Source organism: Ursus maritimus, unplaced genomic scaffold, assembly GCF_017311325.1.
Source record: "Ursus maritimus isolate PB19 unplaced genomic scaffold, ASM1731132v1 scaffold_21, whole genome shotgun sequence".
Lineage (NCBI taxonomy): Eukaryota > Metazoa > Chordata > Mammalia > Carnivora > Ursidae > Ursus > Ursus maritimus.
The window spans coordinates 51,946,594-51,969,829 of record NW_024424564.1 but is presented as its reverse complement, the minus strand read 5'-3'; the positions used below and the strand labels follow the sequence as shown (position 1 = coordinate 51,969,829).

General features: G+C 52.6%; 1 protein-coding gene across 1 annotated transcript in view; it reads left to right on the top strand.

The window, feature by feature from the left end:
• SHISAL1 (shisa like 1) overlaps positions 1-21,200 on the top strand; it is a 42,050-nt gene extending 20,850 nt beyond the window's left edge. Inside the window, exon 4 of the mRNA XM_008702903.2 lies at positions 21,094-21,200. Within this exon, the coding sequence (XP_008701125.2) occupies position 21,094 (1 nt within the window). The 3' untranslated portion in view covers positions 21,095-21,200. The remainder of the gene's footprint in view (positions 1-21,093) is intronic.
• Positions 21,201-23,236: the final 2,036 nt, after the last annotated feature.

The following is a 23,236-nucleotide window of genomic DNA, read 5'->3' as shown; positions in this document are numbered from 1 at the left end:
TTCTCTTTCCACCTCTTGGAGCATTGGTCCATCTCATGCCGGGCCCCTCAGCCTCCAGGACAAGAGGGTTTCCAGATATGGACATCGAGCTCCCCCCACCCCGCCCCAGGCGAGTATGGCCAGTGATGGAGCACTCACTCCCTCCAGAAGCCGCCTGCCTCAGTGGATCAAACCACCTGCTGCGAAGCTCTTTTTTTTTTTTTTTTTTTTTACAGGCAGGAAACAGAGCATTTAGATGCAAAACCTGTTAGAGGCAGACAGACCTGGGTTCAGATCTTGCTCCCCCATTTCTTGATTCCTGGTGTACCTCCAGCAGGTGATGTGGCCGAACTCTCCTCACCTGGAAGCAGGATGCTAGCATCAGTGCTGTCCGGCCCAGCAGAGGAGACGCAGAAGATCGCGGCACGCGAAACCGTTCTGCCAGTGTTCCTCCTGCCCGCCAGCGTCACGTCAGGGTGTGGCAGCCTTTCTGTGATGTTGAGGACACCAGTCAGCTGTCCCAGGGTCCACAGCCCTCGGGGCGGAGCACTAGCTGGCCAGGGAGCGGTCAACACCCAGAAAGGGTTTCAGTGGATGAGTAGGAGTTTTCTGGAAGTGGAGATATGGCCACCTAGGCAGAGTGCAGCTCATGTTGTCACAGAGGATGGGAAAGGCTAATGAGAAGTGGGGAGCCCTGGGGAACTCCAGGTCCTGGGGACCACCCTGCGTGGCTCCCAGCCCCCTCATTGGTTCCCCTTCACTGCTCCCTCCTCATCAACCCAGGCCTAGACCCCAGAGGGCCCAGGGCTCCTTCCTTGACCCTGTTCTCTCCCTGTTCTCTCCATCTCCACCCACCCGTGGGAACTCCACCACCACGCCAGCTCCAGCCTTGTCCGTCTGCTTCAGTGTGCCCCCCTACAACCTCGCTCTAACTCCAGACCCCAAGGTGCAAACCCTGAGTCCTCACAGGCGGCCCCTTCTGGTGTTCAGTAGACATTGCAAACTAGCACACCCGGTGTCCTTTGCCCTCCTGCCATCTGCTCAAGACAGAATCCCTGACTCTTTGCCACGTCACACACCCTACAGGGACACCAGAAATATGGGCCCAGAATCCGCCCTCCACACCCCTCTACCGTAACCAACCATCCTCCTGCCCAGACTGAGGCAGCACCTTCTAAATCTCTTCCAGCTTCTCTCCTTGGCCCCCCACAGCAGCAGAGCAATCCTTTTAAAATGTAAATCAAAAACTGTGGATGTCTCCCCTCTCTCTAGATTAATCCAAAGTCTTTTCAATGGCCCACAACCTGATCTGATACCCCTCCCCAGTCCCTCTGTTTTCATCTCCCCCATTTGCTCCAACCACACTGGCCTCCGTGCCATTCCTGGAGCTCGCCATGCTCCCTCTCACCTCAGGGCCTTTGCACCTGCCACTTCCTCTGCCTGAAACTCTCCCTTCCCAGATTCCTGCTCCACTCATTCTCTGCCTTCCACCGGGCGCCTGCCCAGATGTCACCTGATCAGGGAGGCCTTCCCTGGCCAAGATCAGCACGGCCCCCATCACTGCCATCCCTCTGTACCCCCTCACCCTCTCTCATCTTCTCCTGGTGCTCACCACCTGTTGCTGTGTTGGTTTTCTCGTCTGGTGCCTGTCTCCTCTGCTGTCAGGAGACTTCAAGAGCGTTGGGATTGGTCTGTCTTGTGCTCAGCCATACCCCAGCTCCTATTAGTCAGCACTTAACGTTAAGTGTTGAATGAATGCGTCCTCATCTGCCCAGTGCCCGGCACGTGGCAGGCACCTAGTAAGCGTCAGATCAATGAATGTATCGCATTTTTATTAATAACGGTACCTCCCACTTCTTGAGGATCTGCGGAGCTAAGCAGCCACAACAAGGAGTGTCATGCCATGTCCCCAACCGTACTGCAGCTTGTCACCCTGAGCTCCGTGTATGGAGGAAGAAATGAGGCTCAGAGAGAGTTAGCAGCTTGTCCTGAGCTGCACAGTGGCGGAGTCGGGCAGGATTCACACCCAAGTCCAACTGACTCCAAAGCCCACATTTTTGGAGTGGGAGGCAGTGTCTCTGCCTGGGTCTCTCCTGCTGTGAGGATAAACCCGGACTGGTGCTCACAAAGCGCGTGGCCCCATGCCGGACCCGATGACAGGGGTTCTCGGCGCAAGTCTGGTCCTATCTGCCCTTGGGGCAAGAGCCCGAGGATTCCCCCAAAGCGCGTGAGGCCTGGCGCTCCAGGCACTGGCGCACCCAACCCTCTCTGGCCGGGGCCCAAAAGCAGCTGAAAATGTGGTGCGGGTTCTGACTCAGAACTGGCTCTATGGCGGCGTCCGGGGGGCTCGTGGTTGGTTTGGTTTGGTGGCAGGGTCTTCATCTTCCCTCTTGCCTCATCTGGGAAGGTCTCTCCCGGCCCTCGGAATCTCTCTGGAGCCCCAAGGAGGTGCTGAAGCAGCTGGGTATCCCCATCAGCCCCCCAGGTGTCCCTGTCCATCCACCTGGCAGCTCCCTATTTGCCTCCTGCCTGTGGAAATTATTTAACTTCTCTTGGCCTCATTTGCCCTGTCCGTAAAATGGACACAAGTAGACTTGCCTTGCGGGATGATTGTGAGGGTCTTCGTGAGGCCCCGCAAGTGACAGGTGCCTCGATACATGCAAATCGTAATTATTGTTGTGGCTACTAGCTCACGAGTAGAATAGAGAAGAAAGGCCACATGACACCCCCCCCCCCACAACTTACGGGTGTTTTGCATTTTCTGCTTTCTTAGGCACTTGGTTTAATACTTTTCTAATAACGATGTATGCATCGTTTTGCATTCTAATTATATTCACTTAACACTAAATTAGCCATTACCCTGTGGTTTTACTTAATTTTTCTAAATATCATTTTAGCAGCTACCTAGTAGTCCAGATCCCACGTGCCAGCATTAACTGCATGGTTCCCCTACGGCGAGACATTTGTACGTCTTACCATTGTTTTTATTATGACAAATAATATTGCAGGAGGGGAAACATGCTCCAGAAGACTAGGGGCCGCAATAAACACCTTTAAGTGTTTATGGTTTTCCCTTTTATGAATTATTTCCTCTGGATACATTCCAGGCAGGGAAATGACTGAGTCGAGGGGCGTGACAGCGATATGCTTCTTTGTACCAATGCCAGCCCCCTTCCCAAGGGGACTGTCACCAGCAGCAGCCTGCGAGGATGGGGCCCCCTCATTTTTTATGTAGTTTGCTTTTCTTTGATTGTTAGCGAGGCTGAACACCTTTCCCTTCATTTGTTAATTAACTGTATTTCCTCTCTTGTGGGTTGCCCATCTATGTTACTGCACCCCCAAGACAGGTGGTAATTGAAGGCATTTCCATAAAGCAACTTTTATTTTCCAAACTTCAGCTCCTGGGTGTTGGTCTTATCTGTATATCGCCTTCCCCTGTGCTGTTTACTTAATACATTTTTAATTGGCTTTAAATCAAGTCGCTTTTTTTAAAAAACTCAGACTTGCTCTAAGCAATCATATCTTTGGTTTCAGAGTTATATTTTTCCCAATATGCATTAAAACAAATGTACAAACATAGCCAAGATGTGCCAGTGCCACCTTGCACTGGCTCACAAGAGCTAGTCGTTATTTTTTTAGGGATTTTGTGAACCCATTGTTGAATACAGCTGCTATAAAAATTAAATGATACAAGCTGAGAAATAAATTATATGAAACACAAAAGTAATAGACTTTCAAAACTTGTCACTTCCTAGTGATTTTGCTACATTTCCTATGATCTGTACCCTTGAGCTTTTATATCTATTGTGTCTGTGTAGTGAAACTTACGTAATGTTGGTTATTGTGAATCTCTTCCCAACTCTGACATCATGTTGATGGTATTTACACCATGGAAATGGGCAGCAAATGTTACAAATCAAGGCTTTTTCCTCTCAAGACCTGGTCGTTAAATGTTTACTGGCCTGCCACTGCACATAACGTTTCAAGCGCTCATGTGTTCAGCATCTCTGACCATCTGCTTGCCTCGTGGTCTGAGAATCTTAGTGCGGAGCAGCGAGCGTGTCCTTACATGCTTGTGAAACTGGATCCCAGTGCTTCCGGGAACACCCATAGGCAGGCATCCCAGGCGGTTATAGCCGGGGCAAGAGGCAAGGTGGTTCTGGAAAGGAGATTCATCCACTCTTTCCTGGTCCTTCCCAGAGCAAAGAAAGTAAGGGAGATGAGCAGGCAGGAGGACTGGTCAGAACTTCCTGTCATCCCTCTGGCCCTCGGTCACCGGAGGGAACGTCTTGGGCCGTCCCTTTGCCAACTCGCCAGTCCTGTCTGCTTTTGCTTCTCAGCACAGTGTGCACTGTGGTGAGGATGCGGCCGGACACCATTAATTCACTCCTTCAACCCGGGCCTGCTGAGGGTTGGCCATGCCCTGGGCCAAGTGCAGAGGCTGGAAGATAAGAGAGGCACATCACCAGCCAGTGATGGGCAGAAAATCAATCCCGGCCACTTTCCTTACCTGGAAAGTCAGCGTATTCAGCCCCAGGGCAAATATACCTTAGAGAAGGTTGTGGAAAAGTCTCTTTGAAGATGCACTTTCAGAATGAACTAGACCGGACTTAATTGTCTGCAGACCCCTCTTCCAGCTCAAGTTCCACATGGGAGTTCACTGCCTCTGGGCCTGGGATGCAACTCTGTGGGGTGGACAAGCTAGGGCCGTGAGTCCAGCCACCCGGATCTGCAGGCCCTGTGACTTTGGGCAAGTCACTGCTCCTTCCAGGTCCCTTTGCCTGGATGTGAAGATGGAGGCATCGGGAGGACAGAGGTGGAGCCCACCAGGAGCCCAGCACAGAGCCGACGCTCAGCCCCATGGCACCCCGTTCCCAGCGGCACGCTGCCACGTGGCATGGTCAGACATGCCTCATCCTTGGAGGGGGCTCCTGCAGTCCTGTCCCCACTCTCAGCCACACGGCCCCAGGGGGGACCCACACTGCCCAGCCAACACACTAGTTTGGAATCAATTCAGGTTCCCCAATCCAGTCATGGTGGCCAGCTACTGTTTAAACAAAGATGCCAATTTGAGTGAGCAATTAACAAAGAGATGTTTCGGGACGCCTGGGTGGCGCAGTGGTTAAGCATCTGCCTTCAGGTCAGGGCGTGATCCCGGCGTTCTGGGATCGAGCCCCACATCAGGCTCCTCCGCTGGGAGCCTGCTTCTTCCTCTCCCACTCTCCCTGCTTGTGTTCCCTCTCTCGCTGGCTGTCTCTCTCTGTCAAATAATAAATAAAATCTAAAACAAAAACAAAAACAAAAAACAAAACAAAAAAAAAACCCAAAGAGATGTTTGCACGGAGGCCTGGGCACATCTGGGGGAACGTTGCCTGCGAGAAGGGAGGATGTTCCTTCCCGCCAACTGGACAGGAATCCCGTCTGATTGCCCCGTGGGCTGCAGCAGGTAACGTGGACACCATGAGATTGCCAGGAAGGGACGTCGAGGCTGGGCCCGCGGCTGTTCTGTGCCCCGAAACCATTTAGTTCAGCGGCTCGTGATAGGCCCGGCTCCCAGATCAGGCACGACAGGACAAGAGAACCAGGAATTTACCTCCATCGGTGCAGCCAGGGAGGACGAGGAAACCTTTCCTTCTTTATTCCCTCCATCATTAAAACTCTGGCCTTAACTGCAAAAATATTTGCTTCCAAGAATAGATGCTTGCTGGGGCAGGGAGACTCTCCCAGCGGGCAGCCCGCTGCCGTCAGAATGATGGAAGCCAATGCTCGCCTGCAGGCCAAGAGAAACCTGCTCCTCATAAACGCCGTCCAGAACAGTCTTCCTGTTATTTCTACGGCGCCCGGAGGGTGCTAGGGAAAGCTCCTTGCCCAATGGCTTTGGCTGCGGCCTCAAAGGGTGGCTCCAACCTGCCTCAAGCATGGGGACCTGTGGCTTCAGGAATTGCTGGGTGTGGCAGCCCAGGGGTGGCAACAAGGACCCCGGTGTCCCCCGAGGTCCCCTGGGCTGGGCTGGCACTGGACTCTGTGCTGCCCAGCTGTGTGTCCTTGGGCTAGCTGCTTCACCTCTCTGAGACATCGGCAGGGAAGCAAATAATTCCCCCGGCAGGGGAATCATGGGAACACCATCCGAGGATGTGCTGAGGACCTCCAAACTATCCCCTTTCCCTGTCTCTGTCTACTCGCCAAACGCCTCCTCCACCCCCTCCCCCAAGCTGAGGGCGCTAAAAGCTTATGTCATAGCTCATGAACCAGACGAGAAAAAGGGATACTGTGCTAGATTGTTCTCTTGTCAGCTTGGTTACCCTGGGGTCTTCATATCCCAGAATCCACTTCCCTGGTAAGGCTGGCTGGAGTTGTCTGAGTTTCGGGAAGCCTAAAACAGCATCACGGGGCCCTAGAGGTCTCAGAGCCAGGGAGGCATGGCTGCAGAGGTGACCCGGGCCCCTGCGTGTCTGCAGATTTTCCGTCTGTGTCCGGCTCTTCTTCCTGGCTGCTGACCCTAGGCCGCAGATCCCGCAGATATGCCCCAGAGAGCTCACGGAAGGCAAGACCCTTCCATGGACCCCAGGCCCCCTCGGCTGCCCTCAGGTCCCAGCCCCCTGCACATGGGTCCCATTCTCCCATCCAGTGCAGCTGAGGGACCCTCCTCCGAGCCTTCGACTCCCCTTTCTCGACCTTCCCTCCCCCAGAGTGTGGAAACAAGAGTTCCTAGAATAAATGCCTTATTCCATGACAGCCCCGCGGCTGTGTCCCCACCTGGGCCCTGCCCGATGCCGTCACTCACGTGACCCTAAGGGGCACATCCTCACCACCTCTGGCATCTAATGGATCCCTGGCCAAGGTGTCCATTTCATGGAGCGCTGCTTTCTTCTTCCCCAAAAAGCCATTCCTCAGGCGATGCTGGCATCGAAGAGGGAGGAAAGGCATGACGCCACGGAGCGGCTGTCTCGATGGCGAGATTGTGTCCATTAGTTTAAGGAAACCACGAGGCAGCAAAGCACTTTCAGCAGCGAGTGACTTGGTCAGATGGGAGCTTTGGCGAGAGGCCCCCACGGTGGGCAGGGCCAATGGTAGGAGGCGGGAGTGGAGGCAAAGAGGCCATGGGGAGGCCATTGCTGTGCCCCAGGGAGGAGACTATGGCGGCTTAGGCTCGGGGCTGGTGGTCTGATTTGGAAACGTGTCGGAGGTGGTGCAGACAGGATTACGGGGGCATTGGACCTGGGGCAGGGAAGGGGGTTACCCCAGACGTGCGCTGTTGCCACAGGTGAGGAAGGACCCCACTGGAGGACAGGTGGAGCAGGGGTCCCAGGCATGGCGCGGTGGGGCGTGCTGTCGCTGGCTGTGGCTGGAGCCCTGGGCTGTGCACAACCAGCGAGCGAAGACATAGAAAGGTTGCACGTGCATCCTGAGGACTGGGGCGGGTCCCAGGTGAGCAGGAGCGGAGAGGGGCAGGAGGGACAGGTGTGAGCCAGGTGGACACCAGGAGGGCCCCAGGAGGGATGGTGGGCCCAGGACATATTGCCCAGGATATGCATCTAGCCTTCTCCCTGGCTCTGGGGCCAGCCAGGAAAGCCGAAGTCTAGGGTGTGTGCGTGCGTGAGCGGTGTGTATGCAGCGTGAGTGTAGCGGCCATGTGTGGTATATACTGTGTGTGTAGTTGGGGGCACATGTGGGGTGTGTGTGTGTGTGCAGTGTGAGTATGTGGTTTGGGTTCAGTGTGTGTGTAGTGCGATGTCGGTGTCCTGTGTGTGCACAGAAGTGTGTGTGTTGTATGCACGTTCACGTGCTTGGGTGTGACCCTGGCTCCAGCCTCAGCCCCTCCTGCCACCTCTGTCCCAGCCCGAGGGCAGAGAAGGGGCCTGGGGCACAGGCCGGGGTATTGGAGGCAGCCCAGGGGGACAGTAATGTAAAAACAGTGTCAGGGCAGCGGTCCCCAGGAGGGAGTGCAGAGATTTGCACAGTGCCGGGGCAGGGGACCAGGAGCCGTGGACACTCGAGGGCCAAGTATAAACAGCCCTGGAGCCAGGAGGCACATTCATCTCATAAGGATTTGCAAAATATGGACCCAAGCCTGGGCTCCCCTCCCAGCCAGGGCTGGGAACACAGAATGGCTCAGACCCCATCTCTGCCCCTGAGACACATGACCAAGCCTGGTCACGTCACTGGGTTCCCCACCCCAGCTCCCCTGCGAGCTCCTACTCATCTCTCAAAACCTTGCGCAGGCTGCCCTTCTCCCCGAGGCCTCCCACCCTCCTCCAGAGGTCTTCTGTCCCTGCTCCCCACTCTCATCACAGTCAGGCCCATGTGGTCTGTTATCACATCAGTGCCCCCTGGATGGGGCGAGGCCAGGACAGTCTGGGTCCTCCTGCAGATCCCAGTGCCCGGAGCAGAGCCCTGGGCTGGGAGTCATGGCTGCTTGTCGGACTCCTTCCGCCACTGGCTTGCTGTTTAACCTTGGACAGCCTCGCCCCTCCCCGGGCTTCGTTTTCCCTTGTGAGACAGGATGTTTCTGCAGTGTCTTTCAACTTAAAACCCCTCTGACCTTCTCTCTGGCTAATGGAGACGCCGATCGGGGACCAGAATGGATGTGGAAAGCACTTGAAAAATTCATAACAGGAGGCAAAAGGAGAGTCTTTATTTTTGTAGAGTGGGAGGAGGTGGGGTTGTGATGGGGACTGCGGTCAAAGAGGACATCGTCTCCAGCCTTTGTGGCATTTAATGCAGAACGCGGCTCTCTCGTGAAAGCCATGGCATCAAATATTTACCAAAGCAGCATTAAAAATTAACCTTTAGGATGTAGATGTTTAAAGACCCCAAGAAACGTCCAGAAGTCAGGAGGGCGAAGGCCCGGGGGGAAGGCTGCATGCAGGGCTTGGATAATGAAGCTCCCCGAGCCAGGCACACTCCCCACCGACCCTTGGCCTCTGCCAACAAAGCCAGAGCAGCCTCCAGCCCCGTGTCTGTGGGGCGCCCACCCGATCGGCCCTCCTCAGCCATCAGCCCTGCCAGGCTCCCCACGGCCTGCCAGAGAAGCCAGGCCCTTGGAGCTGAGGCAGAGAGAGCTGGTGCGCTCATGCATCGGAAGGAAAGTCGGGGTGCAGGAGTGTGGGCAGAGAGGTGGCAGAAGCAGGGGGGCAGCGCCCACAAGACTGGCTGCGAGAATGGGGGGATGGTAAGGAAGAGGGGGGCTCCAGAGGGGATATCTGGGATCCTGGACCGAGCCGCTGGGGAAATACTGATGGGGTTGGGACCCTGGGGGTGGGTGTGGCTTTGGGTACCAGCTATGTGGGATGTCTGCCGTTTGAGACGCCTGTGAGCCTCAGGGAGCGATGTTAGGGCCGCAGACAAGTTGAGGAGGACCTCAGAGGAAGGTCTAGGCTGCAACCCAGCTTGGATTTGGCCGACGGTGCTTGCCATGGAATCCGAGGGGCTGGGGGTCACCTGAGGGGAGGATGAAGTGTGTGGGAGCTCCTGGGAGGGAGGGAAGAACTGGCAATGTAGTCGGGGGGGAGCACCCCGAGGCAGGAGAAAACTGGGAGCCGTGGGGTCCCGGGGCTTAAAGAGGGGGTGTCCTCAGAGGACCAAGGTCAGCAGAAAGGATGTGGGGACCTGGCCTCAGATGCCAGGGCCAGATGCCCTGCCCTTTGCCCATTGCTGCCATGCTGCCCCATCCCTGTCCCCATCCCGCAGAGCAGTCATGTGCTGCTAGAAACACAGACACGACGTCCTATCTGTGGAATCCACAGAGAGTAGCCGACACCAGAGCATCGCCCTTCCCTCCCCCGTCCGTCTGGCCTTCCCGTTCCCCGGGACGACAGCCATCTCCTTTCTCAGGGAGAGAAAGTGAGGTTTCACATTCAGTTCTTTCAAATGACACAGTGTCCTAGAAAACGCAAACTAATTCCGGTTTGTCCACAAATGAGATCTTTGTTGGGATAGCTTCTCACCTTCCCTGGCGACCCCATTAGCAGGAAATGACTGGTACCCGGGGCGCTTCGGAGAGGAGGGCTGCCCGCCGTTCCACGTGCTGTGAGCCACGTCCATACTGGGCTAGGACCTGTGCCCGTGCTCACCGGCCAGTTCTCGCCTAACGCGGGGAAAGATGACATGAAGCCATGACCCAGAAGTTCAAGACTAGTCTTAGGAACGCCGCTGTCAAGGTGTTGGCCGAGCCGGCTCCTGCTGGAGGCTGGAGGGGGCAATCTACTCCCTTGTGCTTTGCAGCTTCCGGAGGCGTCCACGTTCCGTGGCTCGTGCCTTCAGTCGGGGCTCTGCTCTGACCTGTCTCTGTCCTCTCCTTGCCTCCTCTGCCTCAGGCCCTCCTGCGCCCCTCTTTGAAGGACCCTCGTCATGACACTGGGCCCACCTGCATAACCCAGGATGATCTGCCCATCGCGGGGTCCGCCACTTACACCAGCAGACTGTGTGAGGCCACATTCACAGCTTCTGGGGACCAGGAAGGGGACCTCTTTGGGGGCGTGAATTGTGAGGGGGCAACTCATCGTGCCTTTATGTCGCATCTTCCCAACACTTGTATGACACAAGCACACCTCCTCCAGGCAGTCTCCCAAGACTGCCTCTTTCGTGGCTAGGAGCTCTGCCCTAGGGGACTCTACTCTCACTTCCGTGGGGTTGCGGTCTTACCCTATGAACACCGTTCATTCAGGATGCCTGCCCTGTTGGCTCGTTGTGAGATGCGGATGCTAACACCTCCACCGCCCTGGGTTGCCGTGGGAATCAGTGGGAGGCGTGCTGAGAGCTCCTAGCCCCACGCCTGGCGTAGAGTCAGCGCCGTCCAAACCCCACTATCATCGGGCGGAGGGGCGCCTTGTCTGCAGCTCACCTGGCAATTAGTCATGTTGGGCCTCGTGACTCCACTGCTTTTGTCAGCTAACTGTTATTGTCACCGACTCTCGACTCTCGCAGCCTTCTGGAAGCGTTCATTGTTATTCAAATTGCCAGGTGCTCAGTTTTATCTTCGCAGTGAGGGAAGCAGCGGACGCCAGCTGGGACACCCTCGTCCTCCCGGTGGGCCCTCTAGCTGGGTTCCAGGCTCTGCACCTCTCCCCTCTGGTGGCCCACGGCCCTGCCAGCCCCCCCACCATCCCCAGCCCTCCAGCCCACGGCCCTGCACCAGAGCGGCCCAGGGGCTGCGCTCCCGGCTCTGCCGCTAACTAGACACCTGACCCTGGGCAAGTTCCATTACCTCCCTGAGCCTCAGTCTCCCCATCTGTACATGGGGGAAATAACGTGCCTGCCTCGCAGGGGGAGCTCAGGGAGACAGTGCATGGAAAGTGCTCGCACGGAAGAAATACCCAGCACACATCAGCCTGGACTCCTGTCCTTATTAGAGTTGGGAAGAAGCGCCCATGTCTGCTCTCGGAGCCCTAGGATCACGTCCAAATGCCTTCCCCCACCTCTCCAGGCGCCCCCCCCCCAGGAGCACTTTGTACCTCCCACCGGGAGCCTCTGAATGGCCTTGACTCAGGCTGTGCCCTCCTCCTGCACGCCTTCCTCATCTTCCTGACCCCGCTCAAGCCGCAGCTCGGCACCAGCTCCCCACGAGTTTTCCCTGAGCCCCCCTTCTGCCTCTGCCCAAGCCCTGCCCCCAATGCCCCCAGGCACTCACCCCTGATGCAGCGTGGACCTCCCGCTCTTGTTTGGGGGTCCCCGTGTGGCTCTCCCACCAGCTCAGAACCCTCAAGGGCAGGGCCCACACCTGACTCAAGTCTGTACCCCCAGCACCCAACGCAGGCCTGGCAGAAGATGCCATCGGTGAGGGCTTCTGAAGGGCCTCGTAGGAGGCGTTGGCCTTGGTACTGAGCGAGAGGAGCATTGGTGGCCTGGCCCCAGTTTCTTCCAGGCTCTTGGCAATGGGGGGTCAGGCCACCTGCAAAGTGCCTGGGAGGATCGGCAGCCCCAGGGACAGGGGCACGTGGCTCTCAGCAGAAGGAGATGGCAGGACAGTTTCCTGCGCTCCTTGCGTGGCTGAGGCCTGGTTGCCACAAAAGCAGAACAGAAGCTGACATTTGCTGAAGCCTTGTTCTGAGGTATGGTGTACCCCAGTGCAGGGGCTGCAGTGGGGTGACAGGCCTGGCAGTGCCCAGATGGGCCAAAGCAGACCTGTCAGCTACCCAGGGGGTGTCCACAGTGGTGAAAGTCCCTGTTGGCCAGCAATGAGGATGGCCCCACACACCTGGAGTGGCATCAGGTGGGTTCTGAGGTCCAGAGAGGTTAAGTGACTTACCCAGGGTCACACAGCTTGAAAGGGGTACGGCTGAGATCTGAACCCAGGCCTGCCCCAAGGCCAGTGGCTATGACCACCCCAGGCCCTCTACAGTGCCGTGTGGTACCGACTATCACAAAGACACGCTGTGTGGACGGCGTGCCCTGTGAGCAAGGTCTTGAAGGACAAGTAGGAGCTTGCCAAGTAGAGAAAGGGGAGGTGTTCCCAGCATGTGGGAGCACACTGGGGAATTCTGGAGAGTCCTTCGAGGTGCAGACCATAAATGTAGAAACAGTAATAGGAATCTGGTGGAAAGAGGTCCCAAGTGTCCAAATAAGGCATCATAATTTTCCCCTTGGAGAAACCATGACCAATTTTTTTTAACGTTATTGATTTCAAAATATTTCATTCTGTATAATAGAATATACGTAAAATGTATATATGAGGCATAAAAAATAGTGAACACCTTGTTCCCACTGCCCAGCCTGTGAAACAGAGAGATGTCAAGAGGCCCTCAGCATGCCCCGCCCCCTACACACACACACACACACACACACACACACACACACACACACGGTTCCACCAGCCTGGATTTCGTGCTTGCTATCCGCACATATCTCCCTCTGGGCAGTGACTGGAGTAGATTTTGCTCTCAAGAGAAAGGGTTCCAGGGAAATACAGAAGCTGGCCTGGTCATGGGGCCCAGAAGCAGGGACAGTCTCATGGAGGCCTTGGCCAAGGTCAAGGGTGATGCTGCCTCCCCTCGGAGAAAGGAGAACCTCATTTCCACGTCAGCCTGGAAGAGCAGAGACGAGGGAGATGGCACGTTGCTACTGGCTCCATGTCTCAGAAGGGCCACTGGAGGCAGGGAGAACCAGGCTGGGAACGATGGAGAGATTTGGTCCACATTATAAAAGTTTTTCCAGCTAACTGAACAGTTAAAAGGGCAATGGGCTACGAGGTAGCGAGCTCCCTGTCCCTAGGAAAAGCCAAGCAAAGTCTAGACAACCACCTAGACTTCCTCTGCAAGCTTTCTCTGACTTTCTTCTTCTCTTACCCCTGGGGCTTCTTCTGTCTCAGCATTTTCCTACCTGATGCCACCATCTACCCTCCAGATGGGGTCCCCAAGGCCAGAGTCTGAATCACCTACTCCATGCTCCCACCTAAGTTCCTGAGGCTGGGATAGAGCAGGAAACATAGCACCAGATAAGCCTTGTTCTCATGGAACAGATGGGGTTGTGGGAAGATGGACAGTCCTCAAATGGAGGAGACAGTACATCAGCCCTTGAAGAGCGTGGCAGTGAGCAGCAAGCAGGGCATTGGGGTGCAGGGGGGTCAGGAAGACCTCCTTAAAGAGCCATCCGTACCAAGACCTGAGGTTCCTGAGAGAATGAGCTGTGCACAGATGCCTAGGCAGAGGGAAGAGCAAGTGCAAAGGCCCTGAGGTAGGAGCACCAGGAATATTGGAGGAAACACAAAGAGGCCCATGTGGCTGGACAGGAAGACAAAGGGGCATGACAGAGACCATGTCAGACAAGTACGAGGGGGCAGCATGGAGAGTCACCAGAGCTTTGGTAATAAGAAGCCATTAGAGAGTTTCAAGCAGAAAAGATTTAATATATATTTTTAAAATATATGAAAAGCACAGAGAACTCTGGCTTCAGTGTTGAGAATACACTGTAGGGAGGTGAGGGCAGAGAAATCACTTCAGAGTATTGAAATCCTCGAGGACCGTGGCTTGGACCATTGTGGAAGTGGTGATTCTGTGTGGATTTTGAATGCATGAGATTGGCTGATGGGTTGGACCTGGGCATGAGAGGAAAGGAGTCAAGGACAGCTCCCATTCTTTTGACCTGAGCTACTGGAAGGATGGAGCTGCCATCAGCTGAGAGGGGGACTGAGGAGGAGCAGGTTTAGAAGGTAGCATAGGAGTTTGGTTTGGGATGTGTCAAGAATGAGATGCCTGCTAGGGACGCGAGGCAGGTATCCAGGGGTGGTTGGGTATTCGAGACTACAGTTCAGGGAAGAGTCCTCAGCACGTAGACGGGATTAAAGTCACAAACCGTGAGGACAGCTGGGACAGAGACTGGAGAATGGGAGGCGTGTGAGCATGGTGCGTTGGGGCAGCCGACAGACTGCCCTCCTGGACAGCTGCTTGGGCCTTTCTGATATCTGTATCCTTCATGTATGGGGAGCCGTCACTTTTGAACCCAGTTCCCTACGGACGGACGTTTCCCTGAGCCTGTGCTCTGCTATTGCGTATGAACGAGCTTGTACATACTTTGCCCTTGTGAGCATATTTGGAGGATAATTTTTAAGTGGAATTGCTGGGTCAGGGGGCATGTGCATCTGTAACTTTGTTGCACACCACACTGCCTTCCAGTAATGACCTTGATGTCCGTCCTACCAGCAGTGAAGCAGAGGCTTTCCACGCCCCCTCCCCCGCCATAATCCGGCAGACGCAGGGAGCGCTCAACCTTCTTGATCTTTGCCAGTGTGATGAGTGAAGGGTGTGGAAGTGTCCTGCTGTCTGTGCTCCGGAATGCTGTCTCATTATGGCTTTAATTTGCATTGCTCTTATTTTAGACTTTGGATTTGCGATTTGACAGTTTTTCTTCTTGGCAATTGGTCTGTTTAGATTCTCTCCTCCTGGATCCTTTGGGTAATTTCTGTTTTGTTGGAAATTCCCTCATTTTGTCGAGGTTTTCCGATTTAGTTGGACAGAGCTGAGTGGGTGGGATCCCTTGCTCTTATCTCAGTATGTCTGGTCACCTCATTTTACCGAGCACCTGCCCTGCATCCAGCATCATTATTGGCCCTGGGGATCGGGCGACGCACCAAAACGAATGAAAAGCACTACTCTTATGGACAGATGACTAAAACATGTATATAAAATCAATGGGACTGTTAGAATGTTTTAAGTGCCAGAGAGAAAAATATGAGAACAGGGAAGGAGTTTGAGAAAGAGCACGACTTGATAGGGTCGTCACAGAGGGGCTTGGGTGCAGGTGACTTGAGGCTATGAGGGAAGAATCATGTATTTACCTGGGAGAAGAGATGGGTGCAGGTGGCACGTTAGTCTGGGTCCTCCAGAAACACAGAACCAATGGGCAGATGTAGAAGCAGGTACTGATACACCGTAGATACTGATATAGAAATGCTGCAGATATAGATCTAGAGACACGTAGATACAGATTTAGACATGCTATAGACATAGACACCCTGTGGATACAGACGTGATGTAGATAACGATACAGACATGCCGTAGATATAGACACACCATAGATATGGATACACTGCAGATAAAGATACAGATACACAAGATATAGATACACTGTCGATATACACAATGCAATAGTTAGAGATACAAACATGCTATGGATACAGATACAGGCGGGAGATAGAGACACGCTCTAGATAGAGACATAGATATGCTGTAGATAGAGAGACACTATAGATTAGACACGCTATAGATACAGACATGCTGTAGGTGTAGATACACCAGAGATACAGATAAGCTGTAGACTACAGACACACTGTAGCTATAGACACGCTATAAATATAGACAGGCTGCAGATATCGACACAGACATGCTGTAGATAGAGACAGACACACCTTAGATATGGATACACTGTAGATATAGATAGAGACACGCTCCAGATATAGACATAGATATGCTGTAGATATAGATACGCTGTAGATACAGACACCCTGTAGACAGAGTTTGCTGTATAGCTATGGACACCCTGCAGATACAGGTGTAACTGCATAAAGAGGCTTCCTACAAGGAATTGGCTCGTGCAGTCTTGAGCAGTCGACGATCTGCAGCTGGCAGGCTACAGACCAGGAGAGCTGATGCTGTGAGTGCCAGGACGGGTCCAAGTGTGAAGGCAAGAGACTGATGTCCCAGTCGGAAGACAGCCAGGCAAAGAAGTTCTCCCCTAGTCAGTCTTTGCATTCTATTCAGGCTTTCGGTGGACTGGGAAGGGCTGTCTGCTTCACACAGTCAGCTGACTCACATGGGAGCCTCGCCCAGAAACACCTTCCCAGACACACTTGGAATCATATTTGACCAGATATCTGGCCCCACCCCACTGGCCCAGTCAAGCTGACCCATAAAATGAGCCCTCAGGGATGGAGTGGAGTGAATAACAGAGAGAAGACAGGGACTTGACCAGAGAAGATGGACAGGGAAGTTTTAGCTTCCGCTCTGATGGGACGAGGGCCACTGAGGGTTTTGAGCTGAGCAGTGACATAATCTGACTCAGGTTTTCACAGGATCCCTCTGGCTGCCAAGAAAGCCCCTGAAGGAACCATGTGGGCTGGCCTGTAGTGGGAGAAGGGGGTACAGGAAGCAGCTAATGGATTGGAGTGGACTTGGAGAGGAAGAGGGGGGCCAGAGATGGCCCTGGGGCTCTGATGGGAGCGACCGGAAGGATGGACTTGTATGTAGTGAGGTCAGGACGATCATGGGAATGTTGACTGGGGAAGAGATCTGGGTTTTAGTTCCGAGAAGGTTAAGCTTTTGATATGTGGCAAGTCTCCCGTTGCTGATGTCAAGTGAATACTGTGGAGATAATGCGAGAGCTTGAGGCCAGAGCGTCATCAAGGTGTAGAGTGTTTGAGCCCCTGGGAGGAGAGGAGCTCCTCAGGAGTGAGTGGAGATGGAGAGGAGAGGACAGAAGACGGGAAGATGGGGAGGGACCCGGGGAAAAGTCTGAGCAGTGGCGGCCAGAGAAGCAGAAGGAGAACCAGGAGAGGGTCCGGAGCATCCCAGAGGCAGGAGGGGCAATTCCCTGGGTCAACACTGCCCAGGGGGCAAGTAAGAAAAGGACTGAGAGTTGACCACTGGATTTAGCAACACAGAGGCCTTTGGTGACCTTGACCAGGGCAAATTCTACAGAATAGCTTGGGCAAAAGCCTGTTTGGAGGAAAAAGGGACAGTGGAGGAGTACAAATGGAAAACACATAGGTAATTGCCATGTGGTCGCTCCCTCCTTCCGCCTCTAGATTACCAACAGCCACCGGTTCGTTGTTTTTCAAAGACCAGAAATTGGATTTATTTATTCCTTCCTTCCCTTGTTTTTAACTTCATTTCAGTTTTATCAGTTGCTTTCCCATGCCTTCCTTGAATTTATTTGGCCTTTTCTAACTTTCTGAGTTGGATAGTTAATTCATGTTCCGTTTATTAATATCAATATTTAAAGCTATAAACTTTCCTCCAAGCATTGCCTGAGCATCCCACAGGTTCTGAGATATGATATTTTTATTATTATTTACATATTCTGAAATTTTAGCTTTGTGGCTTTCTCTTTGACTCACAAGTTCTTTTAGAGTTTTTTAAACTTCTTGGTGGTAGAGTGTGTTTTGTTTTGTGGTTTTCGTTATAAATATTTTCAAATTGTAGTGTATTGTGATCAGAGAATGTTATCTGATTTTTAAATTTTGGAATTTACTTTCTTTGTGGCCTGATAGTCACTTGCTGTGTGTTCTTTTTCAAGAACATTTGAATAGAAAGTAGGTTCTGTTTAATACACACACACACACACACACACACACACACATACACACGTGCACATGGGCATGCACACACATCTGTGCGCACACACACACAATGTTATTAATTAGGTATTTGGCCCCCTGTCTTTTTATTTATGTTTTTGTCAACCTAATCTGTAATGGACTGAGAGGTTAATTAAAATACACGAATACTGGCATACTCTGTCTTTTTCTTCCTACATTTATTCCCGGCAGTCCTTGCTCCGTAATGCAGAGGCTATGTTATTTGGTGCATAGTCATTCATTACTTTGACATCCTCGTGGTGACTCTCATCCTGATCCCTTCTTTTTCTCATTCAATATTTCCTGCCCTGACTTCAGCTTTATCTAATATTCAGATCAAGACCCCTGGTTTCTCTTGGGTTGTATTTGTTTGTAATGTTTCTGCCCATCCTTTTCTTTTTTTTTTAATTGTGGTAAAACACATCACATAAAACTCACCACTGTAGGGGCGCCTGGGTGGCGCAGTCGTTAAGCGTCTGCCTTTGGCTCAGGGCGTGATCCTGGCGTTCCGGGGTCGAGTCCCACATCAGGCTCCTCCGCTGGGAGCCTGCTTCTTCCTCTCCCACTCCCCTGCTGTGTTCCCTCTCTTGCTGGCTGTCTCTCTGTCACATAAATAAATAAAATCTTAAAAAAAAAAAAAACAAAACTCACCACTGTAACCATTTGAAGTATTCGGTTCAGCGGCATCAAGCACATTGACGGTGTTGAACCACCGTCCCCCGGGGTGTTTTCATCATCCGTCCATCCTTTTTCGTGAAACCTGTGTGACTCCTTCTACCTTCAGCAGATCTTGCTTGTAATCTGGTCTGAGGGTCCTTTTCTTTATTTTAAGCCGGCACGTATGGCCCATTAACATTTACCGACACGGCAGATACATTTGGTGTTACTTTTGTCATGGTTTGTGATATGCTTTTTGCTTTTATAGCTTTTGTGGGGGTTGTCAATTTCCACCATATGGTCTCTGTTTTCTTTGTTTTATTTTTTGTGTATATGTCTTCTGACAATTTGCAAAGCTGTGTTTTTGATCCTGTGGTTATCTTTATAATTCTACCATGCTATGATATCCTTAATTCTCTATTTCCTTAGACGGTGTTTATTTTCTCCCTACATATGAAGAATGTCCAAATTAGAATATTTCTATTTTCCTTCCCCTTCTCTCCCTTCCACCAAATGACTTTAGTTGATTGTATTTTATGGTTTTTTTCCTGTTTACTATTGTACCTCTAATTTTACTTAAACCTCTGAATGATTCTTGAGACACCTAAATATAAGTGATGAAGACATAGTTTACATAAATTCCCTCCCCTCTTCTCACCTGTGCCCTCCCATCTATTGTTATTAACTCTGGTTCCCTGTTTTCTCTTTCATTCTTGCCTGTGATAGTCCCAATCCTTGGATTTGTTTCAGACGGTCCTACAGTTCACTAGATTCTCACTGCTGGTACCCTTGCCACACTCACCCCATTTGGCCTTGGTTATCCCAAGTGTGTCCTCTAGTAATTTATATAAGCAGGACTCACAGGAACTATATTTCAAAAATAGGTTCAGAAAGTGTTTCCGTTGATGTTAAACTTGAAAGATGGTCCATCTGGGTTTTAAATTCTTGGTTCATTCATTCATTCAACAGATATTGATGAAGCTATGTTCCAGACCCTGGCAATGCAGGTGTAAACATGACACACAGCCACTTTGGCCCTGTTGTAGCTTACTTTCTAGGTGGGGGAGACAAACAATAAATTAGACCAGTAAGAAAAACCTGTGGTGTGCTGCATAGAGATGAATGCTATGGAGAAAGATAGAGCAGGTGGTGGGGGATCACTGGCCCTGGCTTTGTTCTGGGAAGCAGTGGAGAAGGCTCTATGGAATCGCAACCCTGAGCCCACGCACACTCTCCTGCTGGTGTAGAACGGGGAGGTTGGCTCTGCTTCTTGGACTGTAACCTGGAAAAATGGGCTGTGCTGGCTTTGTCAGAGCCCCTCCCTCAACTCCCCCCTGCCCCCCACCCCTCCTAACATGCACCAGAGCTTGGTTGAAGATGGTTTATCAGTAAAAAGCTATAATCAGATGCAAGTGGAAGTCCAGCTACACTGATATGGAGGGGAGCAGTCAGGGGCCACCACCAGAACCAGGTTTCTCCCTGCTTTCCACTTCACCTGCGTTAGTGAGTGTCCCTCCTTCTCAAGCTTTTATCTGGATGCATGTCCCCTTCCCAGGGGACTTCCACTTACACAAGACTGGGTCATGGAACCACCCCCTCTGCAAGGAAGCCTGGAAAGGTAAGTATTTGTGGCTGAGCAGCTGCCCTTATAATTGGATATAGGACTGGGGATTCACAGTGCCATCTCGACTCTGCCAGTCAATGATGTAAGTGCCCCCATGAGCCAGTGTTTACCCTCCTGACCCTGCCCCAAGGGTCTCCTTGCCCGTCCCTGTGCCAGGAGCACCCTGGTTTCCATTCCATGGCTTTGTAGGATATGGTCACATCCAGGGATGTGATTCCAAGATTCATAATGGTTTTTATTATAATTATGAATGGTATCTGTGCCTGTTCGTTATATTTTCTAGGGTTTTTAAAAAGATTTTATGTATTTGAGAGAGAGAACATGAGTGGGGGGAAGGGGCAGAGGAAAAGGGACAAGCGGACTCCCTGCTGAGCACAAAGCCTGTAGCAGGTTCAATCCCAGAACCATAAGATCATGACCTGAGCCGAAGTCAGACGCTTAACCGACGGAGCCACCCATGAGCCTCAGTATTTTCTGGATTTTTATAGCAAGGGTGACAATATAGTTTATCATCCAAATCAAAACACTTATTAGCATGAAAGGGGAACAATATTAAAAATTATGTCAGAACAACAGGTTTAACTGGGATGACCCACACTAAGACACATAATCACTCTGGTAATTGTTGACATAGATGAACACTGTTGGGTTTTCTAAGTTAATCTGATTATCTCATGGATTGAAGATCATATCTCTGTATCTGCACTCTGTGCTAATAATTAGCCTGTTGATTCTCTTGGATTTTCCGTGTACATTATCTGCCATTAACTGTAATTCAGATTCTTTTATTCCACACCTAAGATGTAATGTTTTTTTTCTTGTCTTATTACATGGGCCATGAGTGCTGGTACTGAATGGAGCCATAGTGGTGTTGGCCTTGCTTGTCTTGCTTCCAGTCTTAAAGTCAAATAGTTTTCAGTATCCAGAAGTCGTGCACTCAGAGAAAGCCTGGCTTCTCTGGGCGCTGAGACCCAAGAGAAACGTCCTCAGTGAGTCCCCATGGAGGAGACGCCATGTGATATTTTGTTTCTTTCTGCTTCCCCAGAAAACCCTTTTGCCGTGCCTCAGGATGGGGGAGGCGAGACCCAAAGCACCTGGCACAGCCTCCAAGAAGAACAACTTCAACAGAGACCCCAGGGAGAGCCAAGGTGGCCGCGGCGGTGGCAGAGGAGGAAATGCCACCTGTGCCCGCAACGCCCTTCCATGGACTTCTAAGATTAGGAGCAAACTCAGGGGTGGGGGCCAGGGGTTGTAAGGGAGGGGGTCTTGAGCCACCTGTCTGCAAGCAATAGTCCCATTCTGGGCTGGTGGCTTCTGAGAGGTGACGCCATTGTGGACTCAGGATGACCAGCACCAAGCTGTTCCGGCTAATTCAAGCCACAGGGATTAGGCCTGTGCATCGTACCTGTGGGCCCCTTGCCTCCGCTCCCTCCAGTTGTGGCCTGTGGGCCTATCAGTGTCAGAATACTGAATGTGAGTGTGTGTGTGTGTGTGTGTGTGTGTGTGTGTGTGCGCGCACACGTGTGCGTGCATGTGCGTGTGATTTGGCGTGTTCTTTTTGTTTGTTTGTTTGGTTTCTATTGGAGTCCCCCCGAGTCCTCTAATGGGCACAGGTCACCAGTGGTGGGGGCCCTGGTCAGTGTCCCCATTCAAACTTCTTGCTATAGCTGGCAGCCGTGAACCCATTGGAGTCATTGAGCGTGAAGCATGGCCCCGCTATGTCTCAGAGGGCACTGGGGATTTGAAAATGCTGGTGAGGGTTTGTTCTTATGGAATTTGCTCCTATAATAATTTAATAATAGGAGATGATGCATCTTGGGCCATCCACGGAACAGGCACTGGGCTGCATGTTTCCACGTGCTCCCTCTCTCACCGCCTGGGGCGGGGGGTGGTGAGCCCCCTGCAGAAACGGCTCTGAGCAGGGAAGGTGCCCAGGGTCACACAGCCAGGAGGAGACCAGCCCCTCTGTTTGATCTTAGGGGTGTAGGAACCCAAAGTCCATACTCCCCAGCCCAGGGGACCCCCAGCACAATCCTGGGACATCTCCCCACTGGCTTCTCAGTGGACTGACTGTTGCCCCACGTTCTCCACCATCACTGCCCTGACACCCTCATCCACACAGCACATTCTGGTTAAGCACCTGCTGTGTGTCACACCCCAGGCTGGGCAGTGATGGGGACTGGCCATGAGTCAGGCAGGCCTTGTCCCTGCCCTGGAGGGGGGCCACCATCTGGTGGGATAGACAGACACACAGATCTGTGCTGAACACAGTGATGAGGGCTGTGGAAGCCCCAAGGGAAGTTTCTAGAAACCATTCCACTTTAGACTTCCACGTAAACCCGGATGCCTATAACATCTATCCCCAGAGCTCTCCACCGCCGCCCACCCTGCTGGCCCAGGGCACACACATGGAAGGGCATTTCCCGGGAAATGTTCACATAAATCTCCAAGGACCACACTGCCAGTGTAGGCACATTCCTTCCACTTGTGTTAGTGATAACCTGATCTCCCCCAGCTCTTAGCGTGATAGACCCGGCTCAGCAAGCGTGTGTCCCTCTGATGGCGTGTCCTCACTTAGCCAGACCCAGTGCTCTTGCACACACGCTGTCTGCCCTCCAGACACAGCAGAGAGCGGGCAGGCCCCTGATCGTGGTGCTGGTCGGCTAGCTGGGGAGAGAGGACAGGGGAGAAGTGAATTGTGAACAAGGACGGTAGCAACAGCGGTGAGCGCTGGGCCGAGAATTCAGTCAGAACAGTCTGTTAGGGTCTTGTCGAGGTTGGGCCATCTGGGATTCCCTTTCTGAGCAGGTGACACTTAAGCCCAGGTCTGAATGCTAAGCGAGAGCCAGCCCTGGGCATTAAAGATAGGGGGAGAACAGCCCAGCACAAAGGCCCTCAGGCAGCAGCATGCTTGATGGTCTCAAAGAACCAAAGAAACCCAGGACAGCTGGGAAGCAGAGGGAGGGCAGGAAGGGTGGAGGGCATGGCAGTCCAGGCTCTGCAAGGCCGCACAGACACAACACCCCATCTTTGATAAAGCATTTTCTGGGCTACCAGGCTCTCCATCCCCTCAACAGCTCCGTAAGGAAAGGACTCTCCCCATTTCGTGGACTGGGAACCTGAAACCCAGATGGGACCAGTGACCTGCCCAAGCTCCCCAGGCAGACTGTGGCCGACCAAGACCCACG